Here is a 24,622-nt window from a genome sequence, read left to right as displayed (position 1 = left end):
ACACTTGAACTAACTATTTAAAAAAAAAAAAAGATGTCTATCGACATAAATAGGTGAATAAATAGTGTAGAAGCCTTGAAAATTTTGATAGAAAATGAAAAGGTTTTGATAGCTAGAAAAGTAAAAAGATTTTGATAATTAGGAAAGTAAAAATTAAGTAAAACTTAATGATATTAAATTTTAAGCATTTTTTTTTTTGGTTTCAATAATAATATCATTTTTCCCTTTATTATCGCTGCCCAGATTAACCCCCAAAAAAAGAAAAAATTGTAAAATTAACTTTACAAATAAAATGAAATTATTTTTTTAATATTTTAATTTTATTTTTAAAAATCTGATTTGTTCATGCTACTTCACTATTTTATTCTGTAATCATTTTTCGGCCACCATCGTGCAGTTATGTTTACAAGGACCACGCTCTTCCAGACTTGTATGTTGCTTCGAAGTACACCTCGCAATCATATATATTCTGCTTAGCAATAATAAGGATTTTTCACAAAAGCAATAATGAAATAATACACTAATATTTCAAAAATGTACATTTAATTTAATTATAACTACTTTTTAACATTATTTAATAAATAAATTTTAAATTTATTTTCTAATAATTATTATTTTAATTTATTTTATTATAAAAATAAATATCTGTTGGTGAAATAGTTATAATAACTATTATTTAAATTTACTTTATTATAAAAAAATTATAAATATCGGTAGGTGAAATAGTTTCGAATTTGAATTAATTATCTGTAACGATGTAAAACTTATCAAAAGTAGTTAATCCTTTGATTAACTTTAATTTATATTTATTTATATATATATATATATATATTTTTTAATTTATAAAATTTGAAAATATGATTTTTTTATTAGTTAAAAATAATGATATGTAATTTCTGTCCGCATGGGGTAGCTCAAGTGGCAATGGCCGTGGAAATGAAGTCTCACAGAACCGGAGATCTTGGGTTCGATTCTTGTGCTACCCTCCCTGGAAATGGGGTGAATAACGGACATGTAAAAACTCGAAAATGAGAAGGTCCCACCTAAGCTTACAAAAAAAAATAATGATATGTAATTTCTTATTTGATTATAAAGCAAATTATAAAATTAAAATTTAATTTAAAAGAAAAATAAAATATGTTACTTAATTATACTATATGTCATTGTTTTCGTAAATAAATAGAACACATTTAGAAGTTTCTATTTTGCTTAAAAGATTTTTTCGTTTTCCAGTGGCTTGAGTCATGGAAGATGACTTGTTAACTATTCAAGTGATGCATGGAAGGGGTACAAATTTGGTCAAAAATTCATGCAACTACACTTCCTCCTAGTTGCAGGTTTCCTTCGATAATGTTTTGTCTTCTCTCCCAACTAATGATGATACAAATAGAGCAATGGTAGATCTATAGAAGACCATGCCCATAGCTTCTTCTAATGGCTAATCAAAAAATGTTTTAGAGGTATCTTCTTGATACAATATATTTTATAAATTATATATATGGCATTCATGCTCATAGTGTGGTTCCTTTATCACCTAAACAAATAATAGAGTAAAATGAACAAATACAATATTAAATTTTATAAAAAAATCATCCACAAATAGTGTTCTTATTATCTTTGCATGAATTAACATGTTATTTTAATTGTAATTTTTATCAATATAAAGTTGTATGTCTTTATTGTATTTTACTCTAATTTAACTATATTTAAACTAAGCTAGAGTACCCCCAATTGGGGCGCGTACCTGGCGATCAATGAAATCAAGGAATTTAATGGTGAGAGCCTCGAAGTGTCAACCCACCACCTTCCACATGTGTGGCAAGGCTGACAGGGTCATGTCAAGCAGCTATGAGAGTTATAGTTGTGAGGGTGGTGATAGAATGGGAATCTGTCTCCATTATGGCAGTGAGGTTCTGAAGGTTTACATGCAGGGTGGTAACCAGACTAAGCAAGGAGATTGTCGCAGAGGAGGGCATCAAAACAAAGGTAGGCGGACAAACCAGGCTCGCATCCAGACCGTCATAGCGAAGGTGAATTAGTATGTTGTATGTCCCATTGGTATGATGTTTGTTGCAATGTTGGAAGTCTTCGAGGTTTATGGTCTAGGTTGGCAGGGTTCTATAAGTCTGAGTCCTGCTTTGTTTTGTTTAATTCTCAATTCGAGGGTCCGCATCGAAAATTGCCCTAGAGGTGCCACTATTTCCCTCCTTTTTGGCATTTGGGTTTCTCGTCGAGGGATCCTCCTCACCATGCATGTTGGGAGGGTAGCTAGAGAAGGTAGGCAGGGTGGGGGGAATTGCAATTTTGAGGCTCGCTGAACTCTGGGTCGAAAGGCCTTAGGTTGTGGTTGAAATCCGGAGGGACATAAACATCACCGTGATGCACCAACTGGGGGATACAGTGGCCTCGACTCTGCAACAGAGTGAGGAAAACCCGATAGGGAACGTGCCTGATGGGTGCTGGGAGCCTGAGCGAAGCGGGGCTGAGGGAGAGCTGAGTAACTTCTTGCATCGGAGGGGCAATGTATGGGGCCCGGAGTCTGGCAAAAACAATGCAGCGTCTAAATTTGTTAGTGTTGTCTCTGTAAATCGAATCACAAATTGTTTTGAACCTAATTTGGATTGTGAATAGCTCAGTCAGTTTTCATGCATGTCAGGTGGATTGTATACAAGTAAATTGCAAGGAATGAGTCTCAGGAAGCCTGCAAGCAGGTGGCTCAACCAGTGCGGCCAAGGAAAAGGCAGAAAATCCAAAGGAAAATATGAGCAAGGGGAGTCCCGTAATCCGGGAGGCAAGCTGACGGTGAACATTATCAATGAAGTGGCGGAAGCATACCACAAGGGCATCGACGAGGAAATCTGGTAGATCATATAAAAATGGGAGGCTGGCATGAATCAATAGGCAGGCTCCATGGAAATTGAAGCTGAGGATTGGTGGTCACAGTACTAGATCCCAGTCACACCCGCGATAGAATAACACAATTCAAACGCACCCTCTTCCTTTACTGGTTAATGAAAGGAATCATAGGCAAGGCCTTGGAACAAATTGTCTTGAACATGGCCACCACAATTCCCGGACTACAAAAGGCAATTTCAGAAAATCATGTTTCAGTTGCAGAAGCAAGATGGTCGCCTCCAACAGTTTGAGAAACATTTGCCTTGCATTTTGCCAGCAGATGAGTTTCCAGGGTCGAATGTGAAAGACCCAACACCAGTGGATTTTACCTTGGCAGAGGATGCAGATCAATGAACCAAGGTCTCTTGTATTAGTTTTTGATGTAGATAACATTTACTTTAAGTTACAATTACAATTATGTTAGTTTGCAATTAAATAGGAAAATAGATATGGACATACAGTCTTACATAGATTGGATATGAAGGATCAAACTGTTTCGATTTTGGATAGCATTCCATGCTGTTAAGTGGCCAACAGACTTGGTTTCCCGTAGGGCAATTTGAGGCCACCTAACAAATCTCTCAGATGGTTGTAACTTTCTCATTAAATTTAATAGAAAAAGAGGACCTACCAAGCTTAACAAAAAAAAATTAAGCTAAAGTAGCTACTTTGTAGCCCTTGTTTAAATGTGAGAGTTGGTTCATACATTTCAAAGTTCAAGAATTAAACTAAGCAGTAGAGAACGCTAACTATGAGGCCTTGTTTTACTTTCAAATTTCAATGAATTTCCTCCATTTATATCTCCAAAATATAATAGATTCATAATAAAATGAATAATTCTTGATCACTTTTCAAAACCACTTTCTATATATCACAATTAATGCAATGCAATGGAAATGTAGTAATGCTTGCTATGCTTACCTTTTGAATTAATAATATTAATTAAGCATGAAACATGATGACATAAGTGAGATTTTTCATGTTTTAATAAACTTGTTAGTTGAAATTTAAAATTTTAAATATCACACTAATCAAACTTATGTGAAAATTTCCAAACAAATGAAGCAAGAAAGTCGTAGAGCCAAACAAGATCTTTGCTTGTTATTAAATAGCTAAAATCATTTTTCTAATAATCTTTCTCCAAGCATCCAATAACTCATAAGTAAAGATCTGAAGCTGGCCAACGAATCAGGAGAAGAGAAGGAAAAAACGGGCTCTGCAACCCTAGCTATGAATTTCCTCTGACAGGGGTTTGCAGGCCGTTCTACGGCTCTGTGAACCCCATTACTCCCGTACCCCCGTCCCGTTTTACCTCGTGTTTCGAGTTGGCACCTGGCACTCGCGTCCCATGACCCTCATCCCTTGATTTACCCTCGCTCCCCCGTTTTTTTTCCCACTTTACCACAGTCATTTTATTTTACCTATGTTTGGCTTTCACCTGATCATCCCGCATCGAAACGGCGCCTCCCCCTTAGATTGGCCGACAGCTCTTGGTGGGAGTCGTTTTCACTGTAACGGTAAGAGCGACCTGCAGCAACGGAACCAGCTCACCCTCATCGATCTCCCCCGCTGTTGGTGCCGACGCATAGCGGTTATCTGGTTTCGAGGAGAACTCCTTTGGGCGGTTACCAGCTCTCCGAGAAGGGCATCTTGCAGCTGTCCCCATGGACTCAGAGGATGTGGATTATTCGGAATCCCCGCTGGCGGAAAGCTCCATCTGGCGTTCCACATTTTCATCTGGGGGATTGCACAGTACGAATCTGTCTGCTAGCTTCGAGCAATTTTCGCCCCCTACTGACCCGCCTCTCCCCACCTCTTTTTACCCTGGTGAACCCTCCTCTTGGAATTCCTTCGCGATCCCTTCACCGTCCTCTCTGGGTTTCTTGGCTGACTGTTTACAACCCTCCCCGAACGGCGTTACCCATATGCGTGTTCTACCCCCCCATTCCCTGCCCCCGGTAACCTCCACGGAGATCCCCGTTCACCTCCCTGCAAACCCTCCCATCTCGGTAGCTAACCCTCCCCTATCAGTAACAAACCCTCTCTCGGTCCCCCCCGTTCCCTCCGGTAGCTATCACGAGGTCCCTCCCCTCCCTGAAGCCATCCCCACCCCCGGGTCAAACCCTCCCCCCCCCTTCCCCCCCCCCCCCTCAGGGCTCACAGGCGACGGTAAACCTCGGACGCATGACCTCCCACCCTGCCAAGAAGCAGCGCTGTTTCAAATCGACGGCGGAGGACACGTTCCTGCGACTGGAAGAGGATATTCGGTGGGGTGAAGCCATGGATCTGGCAGATTGTGTACTCGTGGGACGGATTAGAGGCAGACACGCCACTGCGGCAAAATTAAAGGAATGGGCGACTGAGATTTGGGGGAAATATCTCGTGGACATTCCATCGGTGCAGACTTTCGTGCGAGGGTGGTTTGATCTCAAATTTGCACGGGCGGATCACACGAGCTGGGTTCTTTCTTCATTCTGGCATTTTGAGAAATCTCCGGTCCTTCTCAAGAGATGGACACCCCTGTTCGACCCGGAGACGGAGCTGCTAGGCATCGGTCCGATTTGGGTCAGGCTACCGGGGCTGCCCTTGCAGTACTGGTCGGAAGATATTTTTAAGAGAATTGGGAATGCGCTGGGGACTTACATGGAATCCGATAAATCATACATCTCGACGGGCTCGCTGGCTTATGCAAGGATCCTAGTGCACATGGACACCAGAGGGGGAGTGCCGGAAAACATTGCCATTCACTGGAAATCCACTTCAAGAAAACAGAAGCTGGATTATGAGGGCATCCCATACAGATGCAGAAGATGCCACCAGGTGGGTCATCTCTTTAAGGACTGCCCCCTACTGCAGAAGACCCAGCAAACTGCTACAGGTCAGGATCAGCCAAACACTGAAGGAGTACCCAACCCTCAGGCGACCATGGCACCTAGAAGGGACCAATTCAACCCATCGGACACGGTGGAGGCGCCTCCTGCACCTCGTCGCAAGAAGCAAGCTACGAACAAGACTTGGCCTCCATCTCCTCCTATGACGCGTTCCAAAGCTGCAAAAGGAGTTGTTTTCTCCTCGGGTATGTCCTCTATATCATCTTCCTCTGTTTCTCTCTTTGCATCTATGAGTTTATCGGCCTCTGGCATGCTCCCCCCTATCAGTATCCCCACCCCCTCTTCCCCTTCTACCCTCGACCTGATCAAGGTCACTTGCCCTCCTCAACCCCCTCCCCAATCTCTATATGTCTCCTGCTCCATCCCTAGGCCAACCGGCCTCCCTTTCTCCTCCTCAATCCCCTCTTTCCCCCACCCTACTATTCCCTAGCCCTCCCCCTCGGTAAACCCTACTCTGAGGTATCCCACCCGCTCGACCACGAAGCTAAATGTCTCGGACTCCATTGGGATGATGATGGAATCCCATATCATCCCGCCCAAGCAGGGGCGCGGTCGACTATCCACAAAGTCAATTTCTCAAAAGCTAACTGAGGAGGAGGTCCTCCTTGGCAAACAACAGACTCTAGACAGGGCCCTTAGAGCGCAGGACACCCTCCCCCACCCCCCTCCATGAAAATTATGTCCTTCAACTGCAGAGGGTTGGCCAGCCCGGATCAAAAATCGGCCCTGAAGCGACTCTTACTCTCTAATCCTATGGACATCATTTTCCTACAAGAAACCTTATGTAAAGCAGACTCTGCAACCTCCACTCTTAACTCATGGCTGCCTGGGTGGACCTTCACAGCTATTGATGTATCTGGCCGGTCAGGGGGCATTGCTATGGGGCTCAAGAACAATTCCATCCTGCTTAAGAACATCTGGGGTGGAGGGGGTTTTTTGGGGGCAGAAATATATTCAAAAGATTTGGAGGAAAATCTACAAATCATAAATGTCTACGGTCCATGTCAAAACAGAGAGCTATTCTGGAATAGACTCCTTGGCTCCCCACTTCTCCATGCTGAGAACATTATTTTGGGAGGAGATTTAAACTTCTCTATTGGCTTCTCTGAATCCTGGGGCCACCTTGCTCAAATAGATCCCCTCTCTGATTTCTTTGGGCAACTTCTTGAAGATCACCACTGGATTGATCTTCCCACTGCAAAGACCCAGTACACATGGAAGAACAACAGAACTGGGGACCAAAGCCTAGCAAGAAGACTGGATCGTTTTATCATGAAAGAAGGGCTCTGTACCCATCACCCAAGATCTCGACAATGGGTAGGAAGTGGTGGGATCTCAGACCATAGGCCCATATACCTGGAAATGGAAGCAAGACAACAGGCTCAGAAAGCTCCTTTCAAATTCAATGCAACTTGGCTCAGAGACCCCTCCTACATCAAGTTGATATCAGATTTCTGGAAAGCTCATCCGATACCTGAGGATTTAGACCCAGCCACTGGCTTTGTCAGGAACCTAGCTGAAATCAAAGTGATCTCAAGGAAATGGGCAAAAGCGAAGAGAAAATAGGATGATCAAACTATATCCCTGGCGGAACAAGCCGTTGAGGCTCTAGAATCCCATTCAGATGGCACCTTCTTATCCCCAGATCAGAAATCCTTGTATGATGACCTAATCAAACAGAGGTCACAGATCCTTAGAGACAGAGAGGACTCCTGGAGACTAAGAAGCAGAGCCATTTGGCTCAAGGAGGGGGATGAGAACACAAAGTTTTACCACAGGTTTGCAAATGGGCGAAAGGCGATCAACACTATATGGGAGCTACAGGATGAACAAGGACATCTGGTAAGAAGACCTGGAGAACTTGCATATCTAGCTACCGCGCACTTCAGGAATATATACAAGGCCCCAGGACAAGAAAATCTGTTAGAAATCATGAGGGTGGCAGAGCTATTTCCCAGATTTGTGGAGGAGGATGATGCTGAGGAGCTTACAAAATACATTTCTCTGGAAGAATTGGAAGCCACCATAAAGGGCTTCCAAAAGGACAAGAGCCCGGGCCCCGACGACTGGACCATTGAATTTTATCTTGCTTTCTTCGAGCTGCTAGGGCATGACATTCTCAAAGCTATCAATCACTGCTGTCTAAATGGATCCATTCCCCCGAGCATAAAGGCCACCTTCATATCTCTCATTCCCAAATCAGATAAGCCAGTGTCATTTGATGAATTTAGGCCTATTTCACTCTGCAACTGCCTCTATAAGATATTGGCTAAAATTCTAGCCAACAGAATCAAGCCCATTCTCTCGGCCAATATCTCCTCTGAACAATTTGCCTTCCTCCACAAGCGCCAGATCCATGAAGCTATAGGCACAGCCCAAGAACTCCTTCACTCTGTGCATAGCAAAAATCTAAAAGGCATGATACTCAAGGTGGACCTCTCAAAAGCATTTGACAGGGTAAATTTACTATACATCAGAATGCTCCTCACCCATCTGGGCTTCCCCTTCCTCTTTATTAGGAGGATCATGAGCTGCATCTCCGATGTACCTTTCAGTGTCCTCCTCAATGGCTCCCCCACCCCCTTTTTTTCTGCTGAAAGAGGCCTCAGGCAGGGTTGTCCCCTATCCCCCCTCCTTTTTCTGCTCATAATGGAAGGCCTAAGCAGATTAATTGCATCTGAACACAGCAGAGGCCGCATCAAAGGGATCAAAATCTCGGATAATTGTTCCCTTACACATCTACTTTTTGTGGATGATGTATTGATCTTCTTGAATGGCAGCATGGCTGATTCATCGGCGCTCCAACAGGTCTTTGATCTCTTCCAGAAGGCTACGGGGATGGTAATAAATGTACAGAAATCTACTTTAACAGTGTTTGGATGCACCCCTCATGAAGTCATCTACACAAAAAACCGTTTCCCCTTCCACATACAGCCTATGGAGGAAGGGCTTAAGTATTTGGGATTCAGGGTGAAACACGGAGGATACAGAATAGCTGATTGGATCTGGCTAATCACTAAAGTGGAGAAAAGGATCAATGTCTGGTATAATAGATACCTCACAAGGGCTGGAAGACTTACTCTTATCAAAGCTGTGCTGGAAGCAACGCCGGTGTACTGGATGTCCCTGGCTTGGATACCAAGAGGGATTTTAACCAGAATACAAAAAATATGCTGTAGATTCTTATGGAAGGGATCTAAACAGGGAAATCTCTTTGCCTGGGTAAAATGGGACACCATTGCTAGACCAAAAAAATGGGGAGGCTGGGGAATTAAGAGATTAGACCTATTTGCAAATGCACTGGCAGCAAAATTGGGATGGCAGCTCCTCACAACAAATAGTCTCTGGAAGAAAGTGGTCATGGAAAAATACATTGCTCCAGAAAGCATCTACAGCTGGATTCGTAGGGAACATAGGGGTAACGGAAGACATTCCATCATATGGAAAGCAGTCAAAAATTCTCTTCCCCTAATTCGGGAGGGTCTGACATGGAGGATTAAACAGGGAGACTCCGTCCGCCTAGGAATTGACCCCTGGATCGGATGTGGAAACATGCATAGACTATCAGGACAGCTCCTAGCACATCTAAGGGACCAAGGTGCTACACATGTTGCTCATATTGCAGACCAAGAAAACTCCAGCTTTCTCCACCAGGCCTGGAGGACTTCACGAGACCTCCATATTCCGGTTCCATGGAGACAAGAATGGGAGGCATTCACAGAGGCTCTCACACAAGCTCATATCAGAATTACAGAGGGGGAAGACGAGATTGTCTGGGCTCTAGCCAAAAATGGTACATACTCCCCAAAGGAGGGATACCTACAGCTGATGCACACCTTTCAGCCAGACAATGCACAGCAATGGTGGAAAGCAATTTGGCACCTCAAGGCAGCACCAAGAACGAGACTCCTCATGTGGGCTATACTCTTCAATAAAATTCCAACGGGGGCAAACTTGAAGAAGAGATCCTTCTATGGACCTTTCTGGTGCCATTTATGCAGAAGGAATGATGAAGATACAGAACATCTCTTCCTCACCTGTCCAGTAGTAAAAGAACAATGGTCTTCTGTCCTTTCTCACTCCCCCTCCCTCCATCAATGGCATGGCCTGACAATCTTTGAGGCCTGGACAAACTGGCAGGAACAGCACTCTGGAAAAAACAAGAATATCCCTCTCCTCATGTGCTGGTCAATCTGGATAGCTAGGAACCGTGCAATTTTTGAACAGAAACCTCCCCACTGGCCGGTCATTATTGCCCACATTTTTGCAGACCTTGCCCTCATACCTGAAGATCCTCCTCCACCCCCCCCTCGGACCATAACCCCTGAACTCATAGACAAATCCTTCCCCTGGGCATACTTTGATGGCTCTGCCCAAGAGGAAAACTGTGGGGGGGGAGCACTCCTCTATCTGAGAGAGAATCACTATTACATGATACAAATTCCCCTGGGAAGAGGCACAAACAATTATGTTGAACTCTCCACTGCAAAAAACCTCATTTTTTTTGCACTTGAGAAAGGCTGTACAAAACTTCAACTGTTTGGAGATTCAAAGATTGTTTGTAATTGGCTCACCAGAAAATCATCTTGCACTGCTTTCTCTTTGAGACACATACTGGATGAGGCACTCAGACTAACAGATGCATTTGAATTATTTGACTGTCGCCATATATACAGGGAGCGCAACTCTCGGGCGGACTACCTTTCCAAGCAAGCAGCACAGAGGCAAGAAGCGGACTGGTTAATACAAGAAGATCTGGATGGAACCTTCTTTCAACACTATCACAGACCCTTTGATGACAACCAGGCTCAAAGGGATGCTCATAACTGAAAGGGGTCCCAACATGCTCAAAATATTGTTTTTTTCATGTCTTTTATATATAAACTGTTGTATATGATCAGTAACCGACCATGGCGGACAAGCATAGCTATTTACTTTTTGTTGTTATTTTTTGGGCAGTGAGCTACAGCTACATTGCAAATGAATCCTGAATGTGTTTATCTCTCTCTGTTGATCATCTTTGATATATACCTCTCCAAACTCCCTGCGTGGACAAACAGTTTGGGGAGAAGAATGCTTTCATGATAAGTTTATATGTTTTAGTTTTTTTTGAACAATTAACAGTCTCTTTCAGAGGCCCTGAGAGGCAACCAGCCCAGTATGCATATGCTCAGCATCTACAGAATGTAATTTCTCTTGACTTAATAGAAATTACGACTTTTTCTATGGGAAAAAAAAATAACTCATAAGTAAACATGAGTAATTTATATTTCTTATATAGAAATGTATATATTTTATATTATTTTTAAATATAATATGTTTTATTTATATTTAACAATTAAATGATTTACAAACGTGAAATATAATGTATTATATTTGTTATTAATATTTTATAAAAAATACTAGATGGGGGAAGGAAATGACTCTGCTCGATCGATGTGACTTCCATGGAGGCCTCGGAGGCCATAACCCTGAGGATTGACCGCTTCAAAACCCTCACCTTGCTGACCTGAGGCATTCACCCTCCCTCGGCTTGGTTTAACCCTCTGTCGCGGTCTTTCTTTGGAGTTTTAATGTGAAGCTCTTGTAGCTTAACCCCGTTTCACTGCCTCCCCAACACCTGCTGTTTGCCGACCGTAACTGTCGATTCCCAATGGATTCGAAAGATGTCATGAACTACGAGGCGGACCCCAACCCCAACCAACTCATCAGGGCTCACCATTGAACTGGAATGGGCTCTGGTCCCTTGACTGCAAAAAACACCCACTAACAGCTGCACAATCCGTGTCGTTCCGCCCGAGATCCTCTGATAAACACCCTCCGCCTGTCGTTCACAAAGATGATCTGCCTGGGTTAGACTATCCTTCGCTATCACCCGCGACCCTCATTATGTTGGGCACATGCTTTCATCCCTCCCCTACATTTGATTCCCCCTTGATACATCCTCCTCAGTTCTTTGTGCCCTCGTGCACACCCTCATCCTCTCGTATTACACCGTCCAGTCCCTCTCCACATCCCATCCCTGCTCAATCCAGCGTAACCCTAGCTCTTGGCAGTTTAAACCTTAACTCCCCTATTCGATCTCGGTGCTTCAGCTCTCCTATTCCTAACCCCAAATCCACCCCGTCCACCCCCCAAACTGTCAACGAGGGTTGTAGGAGTATGCTCAAGGAAAATCCAATGGGCCGCCGCTCAGATAAGCCCAAGAAGGGTAGGTGCCTAAAAGCTATGGATAGAGACATTAACCTTACCCTTGGTGAGGACATTCCGATGGGAGAAGTTGCAGACATGGCTAAGAAGGTTTTGGTTGGGCATGTGCGAGGCAGAAATTACTTAGTGGAACGCCTCCGCCTCTGGACATCGGAGATTTGGGGTTCCCTTCTCAAAGAACTTCCCATCATCAGAGTTTTGGCCTATGGCTGGTTTGCCCTCCGGTTTCACAGAGAAGAGTACACAGATTGGATCCTCTCACGTTTCTGGCACATCGAGCTTGCTCCAGTTCTGCTAAAAAGATGGGACCCCTTATTCGACCCAGAGCAAGAACAGATGGGTGCAGGGCCGATTTGGGTTCGTCTGCCTGGCCTCCCAATGCAATTTTGGACCCCTCCGGTATTCAAGCGTATAGGTGATGCTCTGGGGACATATCTAGAACACAACCAGTCTTTTGAAAAAACTGGAATTATGACAATGGCAAGAATCCTTGTTCACCTAGATACCAGGGAGGGACTGGAGGAGAAAATTACCCTTCACTGGAGGCATTTCTCGTGTCGCCAGAACCTGGACTACGAAGGAGTGCCCTTTCGTTGTCAAAGATGCCACAAGGTCGGGCATCTGTACAAGGATTGCCCTTTACTTCCTTCATCTGTTTAGGAGACTGCAAGAGGCGTGAAACATTGTCTGTCTGAAGAGCTGAATATGGACGAGAAACCATCTGGACAGGATCACCCAAAGGAAGCGGATGGAGCCTCGACTCAGCAAACTAATACACCAAGGGTTCCATCTACATCCCCCCCACTGACACGTTCCAGGTCTGCGGTGGGAGCTGCACCTACATCGGGGAGCGTAATGAAAATGCGGACAAGCTTTCGAATGAGGCAACGAATCATCCTCAAGGAGAATGGTTGATCACTTAACACACATCGAAAAGAACCTATCAATACTTTCACAGGCCATACATAGACCAACAACTTCAGAGGGGGGACAACCCCTAAGGTTTTCAACATATTTTGATTATAAATACAGTTATGTAAATATTGGAATTAACATCTTTGAGTTTCTGAACAGTTATCACCATTTGGTGACATTTTGGTTTGTAATAGCACAGTTGCACAGTACACCCCACTATGTCTACTTGGTATTTATTTCTAGAACTACTATCAGCTGACTAAGGTCACAATTTGCATATGCTTAAGGGCATCTACAGCATGTAATTTCAACAATTAATGAAATTACAATATTTTCTCCCCGAGAAAAAAAAAAAAAAAAAATATATATATATATATATATATATATAATAAAAATAATAATAAATTATATAAAAAATTGATTTAATATTTTATTAAAAAAAATAAATTAAATATAGAATTGATTTATTAATTTATTTCACGTCATTATTTCATTTTTTTGGGGTTACTTTCCATCTCTCATTATACTTTTCTCCCTCTTTTATATATATATATATGTTTGTCCATATTTTTTAATATTATATGAGTTAATTTTACGATTTTTAAAATTTCATTAATATCTATTAATTAATTTAATTATGCACATAATAATTAGTAGACTAATTTTAATGTTTATAATTATCCTTTAAAAATAAAAATAAAATATCCATTTTCAAACGTGAAATATGCATTAACAAATATTCATCTAATAAAAATGTTTACATTTAAATTATTTTACTTAAAAATTAATATTAAATTATTTAATAATTAAATTTATAAGATTCATTTTATTTTATTTAAAATATTATTAATCTTTAAATTTTAATAATGAAAAATTTTATTAATAATAATGAAAAATTATATTAATAAAAAGTTATAAATTAATTAATTATATATTTAATTAAAAGTAATGTAATAAAATTATTGAAGTCTAAGGAGTCGTTCAATTAGTAATCAAAGTAATGTAAAAGCGGAGAGATCAAGACTCAAATCCTTGAATCCCTCAGTGACTTGGTTTAAGGAGAGGAGAACATGTCATAAATCCCACAAGTTGTCATAAGTATATTTTCTCTTTAAATTATCTAGAATCATGCATGCATTTCATTGAATCACAAGTTTGAGTTGTAAACGCTCCACATTTCGAGTGACCTGGAGGTTTTTCAGTGTGTCGAATCAATATATGCACTCAAAAACCCATTTTAAATAACAAAAATTAAGATTTGGCGAAAAAAATGGCTAGATTCCAACCAAAACTCCAAAACCTAACATGTCTAGAGAACACTTTGAAAATATAACCAACTTCAAACTTCCATATTTACTTAAAAAACCATGTAAAAAATTTGAAAATGAAATTCTTCAATATCAAAGAAATCATAAAAGTTAATTAAATTATAACTTTATATTAAATTATTATTATTGATAATTTTAAAACGATTAATATATGAGTCAAATATATACACATTTTTAAAAAGCATGTAATAAGAAAAATATAACCAGCCTAGATCCATCTTAACCCAAGATCTATCAGGTGTCAAGAAGGATCAAATCTCTCGAGATGCAAACCTCTTTTTTGAGTGTAAAACTTGAGGAAAGGTTTGTGCAAACTCGAGTACAAAACTTGAGGAAAGGTTTGCACCTTGAGAGATTTGATCACTTTCGACGCTTGATAGATCTAGGGTTAACATGGATCTAGGCTAGTTATATAATATCGATATTTGTATTTATGTGTCTCTTTCTTATTCCCTCTCTCTATCTCCCCCCCCCAAATATACACTCTCTCCATATCTATCTCTCTCTTCTCCCTCCCTCTCCCTCTTCCCTTTCTCTCTCTCTCTCTTCCCCTTCTCTCCCCCTCTCTCTCCTCTCCTTCTTCCCTCCTGCTTTTCTCTCTCCCCCACTCTCTATCCATCTCTCCCTTAACACTCCCTCTCTCTCTCTCCACCTTTCTCCCTTTGTGTACTTCTTCTTCACTCCCTCCCTCTCCCGCTCCAACTCCATCTCTCTCTCCCTCTCTCTCTCTCCTTCTCTCTATTGAGTCCTCTCTCTCTCTTATTTCCTCTCTCTGTCATTCTCTCCCACCTCCCTCTGTCTCTCCCCCTATCACTCTCTCTCTCTTCCCTGTAACTCTATCACTACATCCCTCCCTCTCTCCTTCTCTCTCTCCCCTCCATCTTTGTGTCTCCCTCTCTCTCCTCTTCTCTCTCTCCCCTCCATCTTTGTGTCTCCCTCTCTCTCCTCTTCTCTCTCTTCCCCTTCTCTCCCTATCTCTCTCCCCTCCTCTATTTTCCCTCCTCTCTTCCTCACTTTCTCCCCATCTCTCCCTTGTCACTCGCTCACTTTCTTCGCCTCTATCTCTCTATGTCTTTGTTATTTCCTCCCTCTCTCCCCCCCTCCAACTCCATCTCTCCTTCTCTCTCTCCCTCTCTCCTTCTCTCTCTCCCCTCCTCTTTTTCTTCCTTCCTCTCTCTCCCCTCATCACTCTCCCTCTCTTTCTCTCTCTTCATCCTCTAGCTTTGTCACTATCTCCCTCCCTCTTTCTCCCCCACCCCCCACTCTTAAATTTGATTCCATGATATTGTGTTTAAAAAAAGTATATAAAAAAAACAACTAAATTAGTTGTAAAATATTAAACCTATATTTTGGATCAATCATATCAAAGAAAATAGAATAATGAAAATTTTAAAACAATCATGCATTATCTTTCCTCTATTATTGTTAGTCAATTTGTTTGCTCTCATCACTTGGATCCTTAGTTAAGATGGATCTATGTTGGTTCTTAGTAATATTATTTATAGTGTATATATTTCACATATTTATATATAAAGTATTCTCATTTTTAATTTTATTGAAACCTTAATTAAATTTAGAGAAGAAACATGTCCCCAAATACGCAACAATAACCCTGAACATTTACCGTTTTGAAAACCTCTGCTTCGTGCGCGTAGCAACCCCTGGTGTGATCTGAGTACTCTCTCCATCACCATGGTCCCAGGAGGGGGCCCTGAGGCCCCTCCTCCTTCACCTCCTCCACCAAAGCTCCTTGCATTCAGGAAGTTGATCGGCGATAGTAGTAAACGCCCAGCAAGGGAAACTCAACGTAAGTTTGTAAAGAAACTTGACAGCATCCCCACAATCGCCCTGCCCATTGAAGATTCTTGCAGATTTGCCTTGAACTTAGCTGAAAGAGGTCTCATCGGTCAATTTACAGGGCTATGGCCTTCCCCCAAGGCCTTCGAGGCGTGGGTACAGAGGAACTGGCGACCACTAGTAAAGGAAGGCATCAAAAGTTTCCTGGTTGGTAAGGGCTTTTTGTCTTTGTTTTTTATTCAATAGAAGACAGAAATCTCATCTTTAGGAATGGACCATATTTCATGGGACCTCAGGGTCTGTATCTAAACTTATGGTCACCAGATTTCGATCCGACACAAGATGTGTCGTCAACAGTTCCAGTGTGGGTGTGCCTCCCTCATCTTCCACTACACTGCTAGAACCCGAAGTCACCAAAAATGATTGGTAACACCTTGGGAAAATACATAGACAGAACAGAGAGAAGGGATCAGTATTCATGTGCAAGAATATGCGTCGAAGTCGACTTGGAAATAGGGTTACCTAAAGCCATAAAGTTAACAATAGCAGACTGGTCTTATATCCAAGAGTTAGACTATGAGCAGCTACCATTCAAATGCAAAAATTTCCATGAATATGGGCATTTCACAAAATATTGCAAAAAAAAAAGGAGGAAGATCTAGAGAAGTCGAAAGGAGAAAAATGGATCCAGGTGCAGAAAGCAGTCCAGGCCAAGGTGAGTAATAGGAATAAAGGGAAAGAGGTACCGATGGAGTCTGGAACTCCCTTAACAGGAATGGTTCAAACGGAAGGAAGAGGAGAACAACCAAAGACAACAGCTTCAATACACCCATTTGAAATCCTCAGCACTTCAATCGAAATTCCAGAAACAGAGATAGAGGAGATTGAACGCCAAGTTCCTTCACTCGAAGCAGAAAAGAAGAACATAGAAGTAACCCAACTTGACTCCCCAGCAGGAACCTCCTCCTCACCTACATATGCAGAAATGACAAGGAAAAAACCCCCAGAAACCTTTGGGTCATCGGAAGACAAGACATTCGAGAGACCCTCTAAAAGAGTTGGAAGGAAATCTCATAAGGAAGCCAGGGAAGAAGAGGCGGAGAGGCAAAAAATGCAAGGCAACCAATCCACCATTGAAATGTATATTGGGAGAAACACAAGAACAAGGCCCTTTAAGGGGGGATCAACTCACTCCAATCCCGTTAAATAATGAAACTAATCTCTTGGAATTGCAAAGGCTTTGGGAACCCTTCGAAAGCTGAAGCAATCAAAGATCTTCTGAAAATAGAAACTCCCAAGATCCTCATGTTCCAAGAGACTAAGATTGGAGGGGAAACCCTTCTTGAGATCAACAAATTAAAATGGCGAAAAAATGCAGGAAAGGCCATTAGTGCAAGAGGTTCCTCTAGTGCCCTAGCAACATTGTGGTCAGAGGACAAGTATCAACTAGAAAGCTCCTTTGAGACCCAACATTGGATATTCATCAAAATTCGACACCTCTCTAGTAAGCTCTCCATCTCTCTCTTCAACCTTTATGTTCCAGTCCACCTTACAGAGAAGAAAGAATGCTGGCAGACCTTGTCTGATTTCTTAGACATTTACTCCCCTCAGAATATAATAGTGGCTAGAGATCTCAACCTCGTCATTGATCCAAAAGAAAAGAGAGGTGGCAATAGTGGTAGGGACCAAATGCTTCCATTAGTAGAGGAGTTAATACTTCATTGGGATCTTCTTGACTTCAAATCAAAGAAAGGTCTTTACACCTGGACAAACAATAGAGTTGGGGCAGAACACATCTTTGCTTGCCTAGATCGTTTCCTAGTGCAGAGCTCTTTGTTGCTAGGAAAAAGACTGATCTCCTCAAAAATTCTCCCAAAGTTGGCCTCAGATCACAAACCTATTCTCTTACAGTTGGAAGAGGAAGAAAATTTGGGCCCTATCCCCTTTAGATTCAACCCGCTTTGGTCAGGGAAAGAAGGGTTCATGGAAATTGTTCTGGAGGCATGGTCCATACTCGTGACAGGATCTCCCAGCTTCATGTGGGAGCAGAAACTAAAAATAACCAAGAGAGCTCTGAAAAAATGGATTAAAGAACCCTCAAATTCTCCTACCAGCAACAGAAAGGAGATAGTTCAGTTTTTATCAGATCTGCAAATGGATTTGGAAAGTAAGGAGATCTTTGCTTCAAATTTATAAAAAGAACAAGCTGCCCAAATCAAATCATTTCGTGCTTTCCGCCATGAGGAAGAGACTTGGAGGCTTAAGTCTCGTAGCCCATGGCTTAAAGATGGAGACCGAAATACCTCTTTCTTCCATAGGCAATATAGAGCCGGGCTATCTCGAAATCATATCTCTGAAATCACTTGTTCAGATAGGATTGTGCTTAAAGGTCAAGAACAACTAAAAAAGGCAGTAGAAGATCATTTCCAGAATCTGTATAAAGAGGATGGGAATGGGAGTGAAGAAGTCATCTCGAAATTTCTCTCCCACATTCCATCTTTGGTAAGAAAGGAGGACAACACTAGTCTTACGAAACCTTTCTCCGAGGAAGAAATCTATAAAGTAATATGGTCCATGGAACTAGACAAGGCACCAGGACCTGACAGCTTCTCAATTCATTTTTATAGAATCTGCTAGGAAATAATAAAAATTGATCTTCTAAGGATGATTAAAGCTTATCATCAAAAATCCAAAGTTGGAGGCAGTACTAACTCTACCTTCCTTGCATTAATACCAAAAGAAGTGAATCCGGGCACTTTTGACAGGTTTAGGCCAATCTCGCTATGTAACGCATCATACAAAATACTGACAAAATTGTTGGCAAATAGAATCAAGTCATTGCTTGGGAAACTCATTTCTCCCACCCAAGGAGGCTTTGTCAAAGGGAGACACATACTAGGCAATGTAATACATGTGCAAGAAGTCATACACTCTAGTTACCTTCGGTAGGAGCAAGGTATGCTCATAAAGCTCGACATGGAAAACACATTCGACCGGGTAAATCTTTATTTCCTGTAAAAAGTCCTCCTTTCCTTTGGTTTCAGCTCTAATTTTGTCAATTTTATTAAAGCTTGTACTAAAAAGCCATTAATAGAACCTTTAGTTAATGGCAGGCCAGCAAACTATTTTCAAGCCGCGAGGGGGAAAAGGAAAAGTTGCCCCCTCTCCCCTTTCTTGTACATACTGATGGCAAACTTGTTAAGTAGAAAACTAACAGCTAAAAAGAAAGCAGGTACAGCTCCAGGAGTCAGGTTGACGAAAGGGCTAGAGCCTCTCAACCATGCATTATTTGCAGATGATTCTCTTCTTTTGGGCGGAGCCTCCATCAAGATAGCCAAAGTTTACAGTGGAATCCTTCAACAATACTGCAGCATATCAGGAGCTCTAATAAATAAAAGTAAAAGTGCAATATATGGGTGGAATGTGGATCAACAAGCAATTCAGAGAATAGCCTACTCCTTAGGCTTTTTGGGATATGCTTCTTGGGATAAAATCAAATATCTCGGGTTACTAATAACATTAGTCTCTAACAAATTATCATTTTGGAAAGAGGTAATAAGCAAAATTAAGTCCAAGATTATAGCTTGGGGAGGGCAATGGCTCACCAATGTTGGCAAACTCATCTTTATAAAATATGTTTTGTCCTCCCTACCAATTTATCAGGCCTCCTTTCTGCTGGCTCCAAAGAAGATCACAGAACAGATCTCCAGAATGATCAGGGATTTTCTGTGGAGAGGAGGAAGAGGAAATCAAAGAAAATTCCATTTAGTGAATTGGGATACAGTTAAACGTCCCATCTATGAAGGAGGCCTACAAATAAGAGACCCAGGCCTTGCCAATCTGGCTCTTGGAGGCAAAATACTCTGGACCCTCTTCTCAAACAGCAAACACCTTGTCAGTCAGGTCATAAAAAAAAAATATCTAAAAGGCTCAACGCTAAGAAACATTCAGATAGATAACAACATCAAAGGGACATCGATATGGCACCTCTGCCACCGGGGGCTCGAGTTCTTTCAAAATCACTTGTATCACATCCCAGGCAATGGAAAAAACATGATGTTGTGGCAAGACAGCATAATGGGACAGTCGCCTCTGAGCAAAAATGAAGCAATCAAAGAAATCAGGAACTTCCTCATGCAGCAAGGAATCCTCACCCTGGCAGATATTTCGACTTGGGACGACTCCGGAAAATGGAGAAATTGGGAAATTCCACGAGTTCCTGAACAACTGCGCAGTCAAAAGACTCTCTTGGAAGAAGCACTAACGGGCCTGGCACTGGTTCACATGCGTTCGACGGATAAATGGGGATGGGGAAAGACTGGAATTTACAAGGTAAGGCATGGATTTGCCTCTCTTCAAGCACAACAAGCTTTGAGCCACACTGCATCAGTGTGGAAATATATTTGGGATCCTCTTGGACTTCCCAAAATAAACTTCTTCACCTGGGTATTAATGCATGGGAAAGTGCTAATTGGCGACAATCTGAGTAAAAGTGGCATTCACGGGCCACGTTGGTGTTCTCTTTACTACAAAGCTCAGGAAACCATGGAGCATGTGTTCATGGATTGCACTTTTGCTCAAGAAGTCTGGGACTACATCCTCTAAGGTCTCAATGTCTCTACCCCATCGCAAGTCAAAATAGCTAACCTTTTTAGCACCTCAAGAATGCGATATCCTCACAGGACCCAAATAAAGACAGCATGGAACAGAATTTGGAAAGTAGTTCCTAAATACGTCTGCTAGAAAATATGGCTCGCCAGAAACGATAACATCTTCAACAGCATTTTGAATTCCCCATTAAAGGTGGCAGCAAAAGAAAAAGCACTACTCCTTGAGACTGTGGCCAATCACCCCCTTAAAAATGATAACACGCTTTCCCTAAAGAAAAGAAATGGAATGGAGCATATATTTTTCGAGATAGGATAAAGAACACCACTTGCCCCAGTAAAACTCTTATATGGAGATTACGAGAAACAGACTCAGATTTTCAAGATTGGTGGAGGAAACAGGGTAAAACAACAATATTTTTTGATGGTGCCTCCAAAGGCAATCCAGGGATAGCAGGAGCAGGCAGAGTGATCTACTCCTCAGAGGGAATTCGAGAAGATAGCTTCAGCTGGGGCCTTGGATAGAGAACCAACAACCAGGCAAAAATCCTTGGGCTGCTAAAATCCTGTCAGATAGCACGTGAAAAAGGCAATAAGGAAATACAAGTATTCGGGGACTCAAAAATTTTGATAAAGATATTAAACTCGGAGGACCACTTCAACAATCCAGCGCTCAACAAGACACTTCAAAGGCTGAGATACGTGCTCCAAGATTTCTCCTCCTACCTTCTTTTCCATATTCTATGTGGCTCAAATAAGGAAGCAGACGCAAAAGCAAACCAAGCATGTCTCTTGCCACAAGGAGCTTTCAGCAAGAATGATGAAGAATCTACATGGATCTCGATCCCGTAATCTAGAGTAAATCTACACCTATGTAAGGAAAGGATAGTTGCAGCTAAAAGTATTTCTGAATATTGTAATGATGGTTGTTTTTGGCCTCAGCCCAACCGAGATTAAATAATTAATATAACCATTATATATATACATATATATATGTGTGTGTGTGTGTGTGTGTGTGTGCGCGAGCGTGTGTGTGAATCTTTTTAGTAGTCGTTAGGAAGAGGGTTGAGATATATCTTAAAAGTAATGATAACATGCTTCCTTTTAGATTTAATTAAAAAAGTGTTATAAAATTAAATTAAAATAAATATTTATAAAATATGTTGATTGTGAAATAAATTATATTTTTTGAGCATGTGGTATTAATAAGGCATGGTATTGGCCCATGGTATTGTAACAAAAATTATTTACATGTTAATAATATCCCCGATAAAGTGGGGGTGAATATCCATAGTTAAGAATCATGTCATATTGTTATAAAATATTTGATTGTAAAATAAGTTATGGTTTTTTGGGCATGTGGTATTGATAAGCCATGGTATTGGCCCATGGTATGGTAACAAAGTATATTCACAAATTAATAACAAAATCAAAATATAACAAATTGACTTTAACTTTAACTTTTTATTATTAATTGAGCCAACATTTAAATGTTTACAAGCATCGAGATATATATTACTTTTAACTTTTAATTATTTAATTATTTATTTTTATTTAGCCGACATATAAATGTTAAATGTTAAACATTTATGCCTACACATATACCCCTAAGAGTGAAGTAACAGGAGTGGAGCATTTTTTTTGTTTTTTTTGGTAACTAAGTTGAACCTAGGTAAGGCCATAGAGAACTAGAGTACGCACATAGATTAGGGATAACTACTAACAACAAAGAAGAGGAATTAACAGTTTTCCAAGGCGTTGGTGTACTTAAGACATTCATTATGTAGAAATTATTGGTGACTCATCCATCATCATCAAATCTTTGTATCAAAGGTTACCTTTGTAAAATATTAGCTTATCTAGGTTGATACAAAGGATCATTTCAATGAGTTAAGGCTTTGAAAAATCACCTATTATCAATGATTCTACTAAAAATGTGCTTGTGGATGTTTAAGCCAACATTGAGGTTCATTGGTTTTCCACCTATGGCATGTGTGAGGGTGGAAAGATTCTTATGATAAAATATAGGACAAAACTAATATTGATATTTAACATGATAGACAAAAAACAAAAGCTAAGTAGTTAGGGAATTCCCCTGAATGGTTTCAGGTGGACCCTCTTCATCTTCATAATCAACAAACTCTAAATTTGCTAGCTTCTTTGCTAGGAAAAACACCTTCTTATCAAGTTTCTAAGTTTCCTTTTTATCTCATCCACTTGAAGTAAAATTCTATGTTTCTCCTCTAACTACTCAACTAGAAATATGTCCATGATAGTATTTATTTGTCAATATATGTTCATACTTTTCATATACTAGGTTTTTCGTGTCCCAATATGTGTATCTAGGACCCAAATTCCAATTTGTTCATAAACCTCTATGTTTGTTGTCAATCCTAGCACCTTCTTAATCCTCTTCAATGTCCTAGATGACAAGAGAGGGAGTGTTCCTATAATGAATTTTAGCATATCGTTATGGTGTTGCATGAGCACAAGAAACAAGGGGAGTTCTGGAGTTGTGCCTACCCTTCTTCCATTTGAATTGTGCCTTCTACACATGATTATCAAACTAGATAATGTATATCCCAAAGAGAAAGTGAGTGCTTCCAATTCAATAGACTTGGCATTGACATGGGCTACAAGAAGGGAATGACAAAAGACCAAATACAAACATAGAGAGGAATGGAATTTACCTCTCTCAAACCACCTAGATTTCCCCCAAAACAAAGAAAAAGACAAGAATAAAACACAAGATGTGAGGGGACAAAGAAAGAAAAACCTGGGATAATAATTGAGGGAAGATTTAAAGTCTAGCTAGGGGAAAATAAAAGGGTAAACAAGACAGGAAAGGGGACTCTATGTAGACCAAAAACCAATTGGGAGAGGAAACCCAAAAGAAACTTTTGAGGAAAAAGAAAAGAAGACTCTAAACTCATGTGAACCTGAATTACAAATATTGTGACTTTTATAAGAAGTTGCCTAAGCTATTAGACCAACAATACAAAGAGTGAATCCATGAAAACAAAAAGAGCTTAGAGGGGAGGTTACCTCACCCACCATTGCAATCACACTTAATGGAGAACTAACAAAATAAAAATCGTGCCCATGGTAGGATTGCATTTTCCTTCTATTAAAGTGAAAAAAGAACCAATACCAAAGGAAAATCAAGGGTACAATACCTAGGCGAGACCCTAAGCTCGTGGCTTTCTTTCTAGAAACAGAAACAATAAAAAACCAACATAGAAAAATTCTATAAAAATACCTCCTTACCCCTGAAGGGCTAAGGACGCACAACCACTAATGATCCAAGTTTATGAAGGGAATGAAATGAAATATATATTACTAACCAAAACATAGAGATGGAACAAAACTTAACTTCAATTAAATATTGGAAAATGTTGAAAATTGTATACATGTAGAATGAAAGCAAACTAGCTTGAATGATGGTAGCTTATCTCTAAGAAGAGATGTGACATCTACATGCCTTCTTGCATTATATTACAATTAGGATGTGAGGCCTTTTTATCATGAAGAAGTAATAAGAAAACTCTAAACATCCAAAAACCTAACCCTAGTAGATGAACTGCCAAAGGCTTATAAGCCCCAATTGGGTAAGTTGGAACGTCAACTTCTTAAGATCGTAACTTTGGCATATGATCTTTGTGAAATAAGAAATTATGCTATGAGCAAGGTGGAATAGGTGGGTGGCCACCAATATCCACCTAGATCAGTGCTCCCCCCTTAGGAAACAATGGCCTCCATTATGTTGAGTGCCTCCATTAGATGGGGAAACTTGTGTTGAACTTGGTCCCTAATGAACCACTTTCCTTAGTGGAGAAGTTGGCTTGCTTTTATAACCCGATACAAATGGATCCTCTATTGGAAAGTGATCTTAAGTTATGTGTCCACAATATGATTAGTTGTGGCCTGTTCAATGCAATAAAGATTGAGCTCTGTCGGCGTTAACTACTCTGTGATTTCT

General features: G+C 40.8%; 3 protein-coding genes and 1 pseudogene across 3 annotated transcripts; 3 read left to right on the top strand and 1 right to left on the bottom strand.

The window, feature by feature from the left end:
• LOC149167750 (ADP,ATP carrier protein 1, chloroplastic-like) overlaps nt 1-4,561 on the bottom strand; it is a 52,127-nt pseudogene extending 47,566 nt beyond the window's left edge.
• Nucleotides 4,562-9,338: 4,777 nt separating this feature from the next.
• LOC149167749 (uncharacterized) lies at nt 9,339-10,616 on the top strand. Its single transcript, XM_089430587.1, has one exon. The coding sequence runs from the start codon at nt 9,339-9,341 to the stop codon at nt 10,614-10,616; it is 1,278 nt and encodes a 425-aa protein (XP_089286713.1).
• A 1,350-nt stretch (nt 10,617-11,966) lies between these two features.
• LOC149167748 (uncharacterized) lies at nt 11,967-12,656 on the top strand. The gene has a single exon (XM_089430586.1). It carries the CDS (start codon nt 11,967-11,969, stop codon nt 12,654-12,656), a length of 690 nt encoding a protein of 229 aa, XP_089286712.1.
• A 7,457-nt stretch (nt 12,657-20,113) lies between these two features.
• Nucleotides 20,114-20,641, top strand: LOC149167747 (uncharacterized). Its single transcript, XM_089430585.1, has one exon. It carries the CDS (start codon nt 20,114-20,116, stop codon nt 20,639-20,641), a length of 528 nt encoding a protein of 175 aa, XP_089286711.1.
• The last annotated feature ends 3,981 nt before the right edge of the window (nt 20,642-24,622 follow it).

This window comes from Pinus tabuliformis, chromosome 5_1, assembly GCF_031772625.1.
Source record: "Pinus tabuliformis cultivar Carrire ecotype Pingquan chromosome 5_1, CPIR1, whole genome shotgun sequence".
In the NCBI taxonomy this organism is placed as follows: Eukaryota; Viridiplantae; Streptophyta; class Pinopsida; order Pinales; family Pinaceae; genus Pinus; species Pinus tabuliformis.
This window is presented reverse-complemented; position numbering and strand designations above follow the sequence as displayed.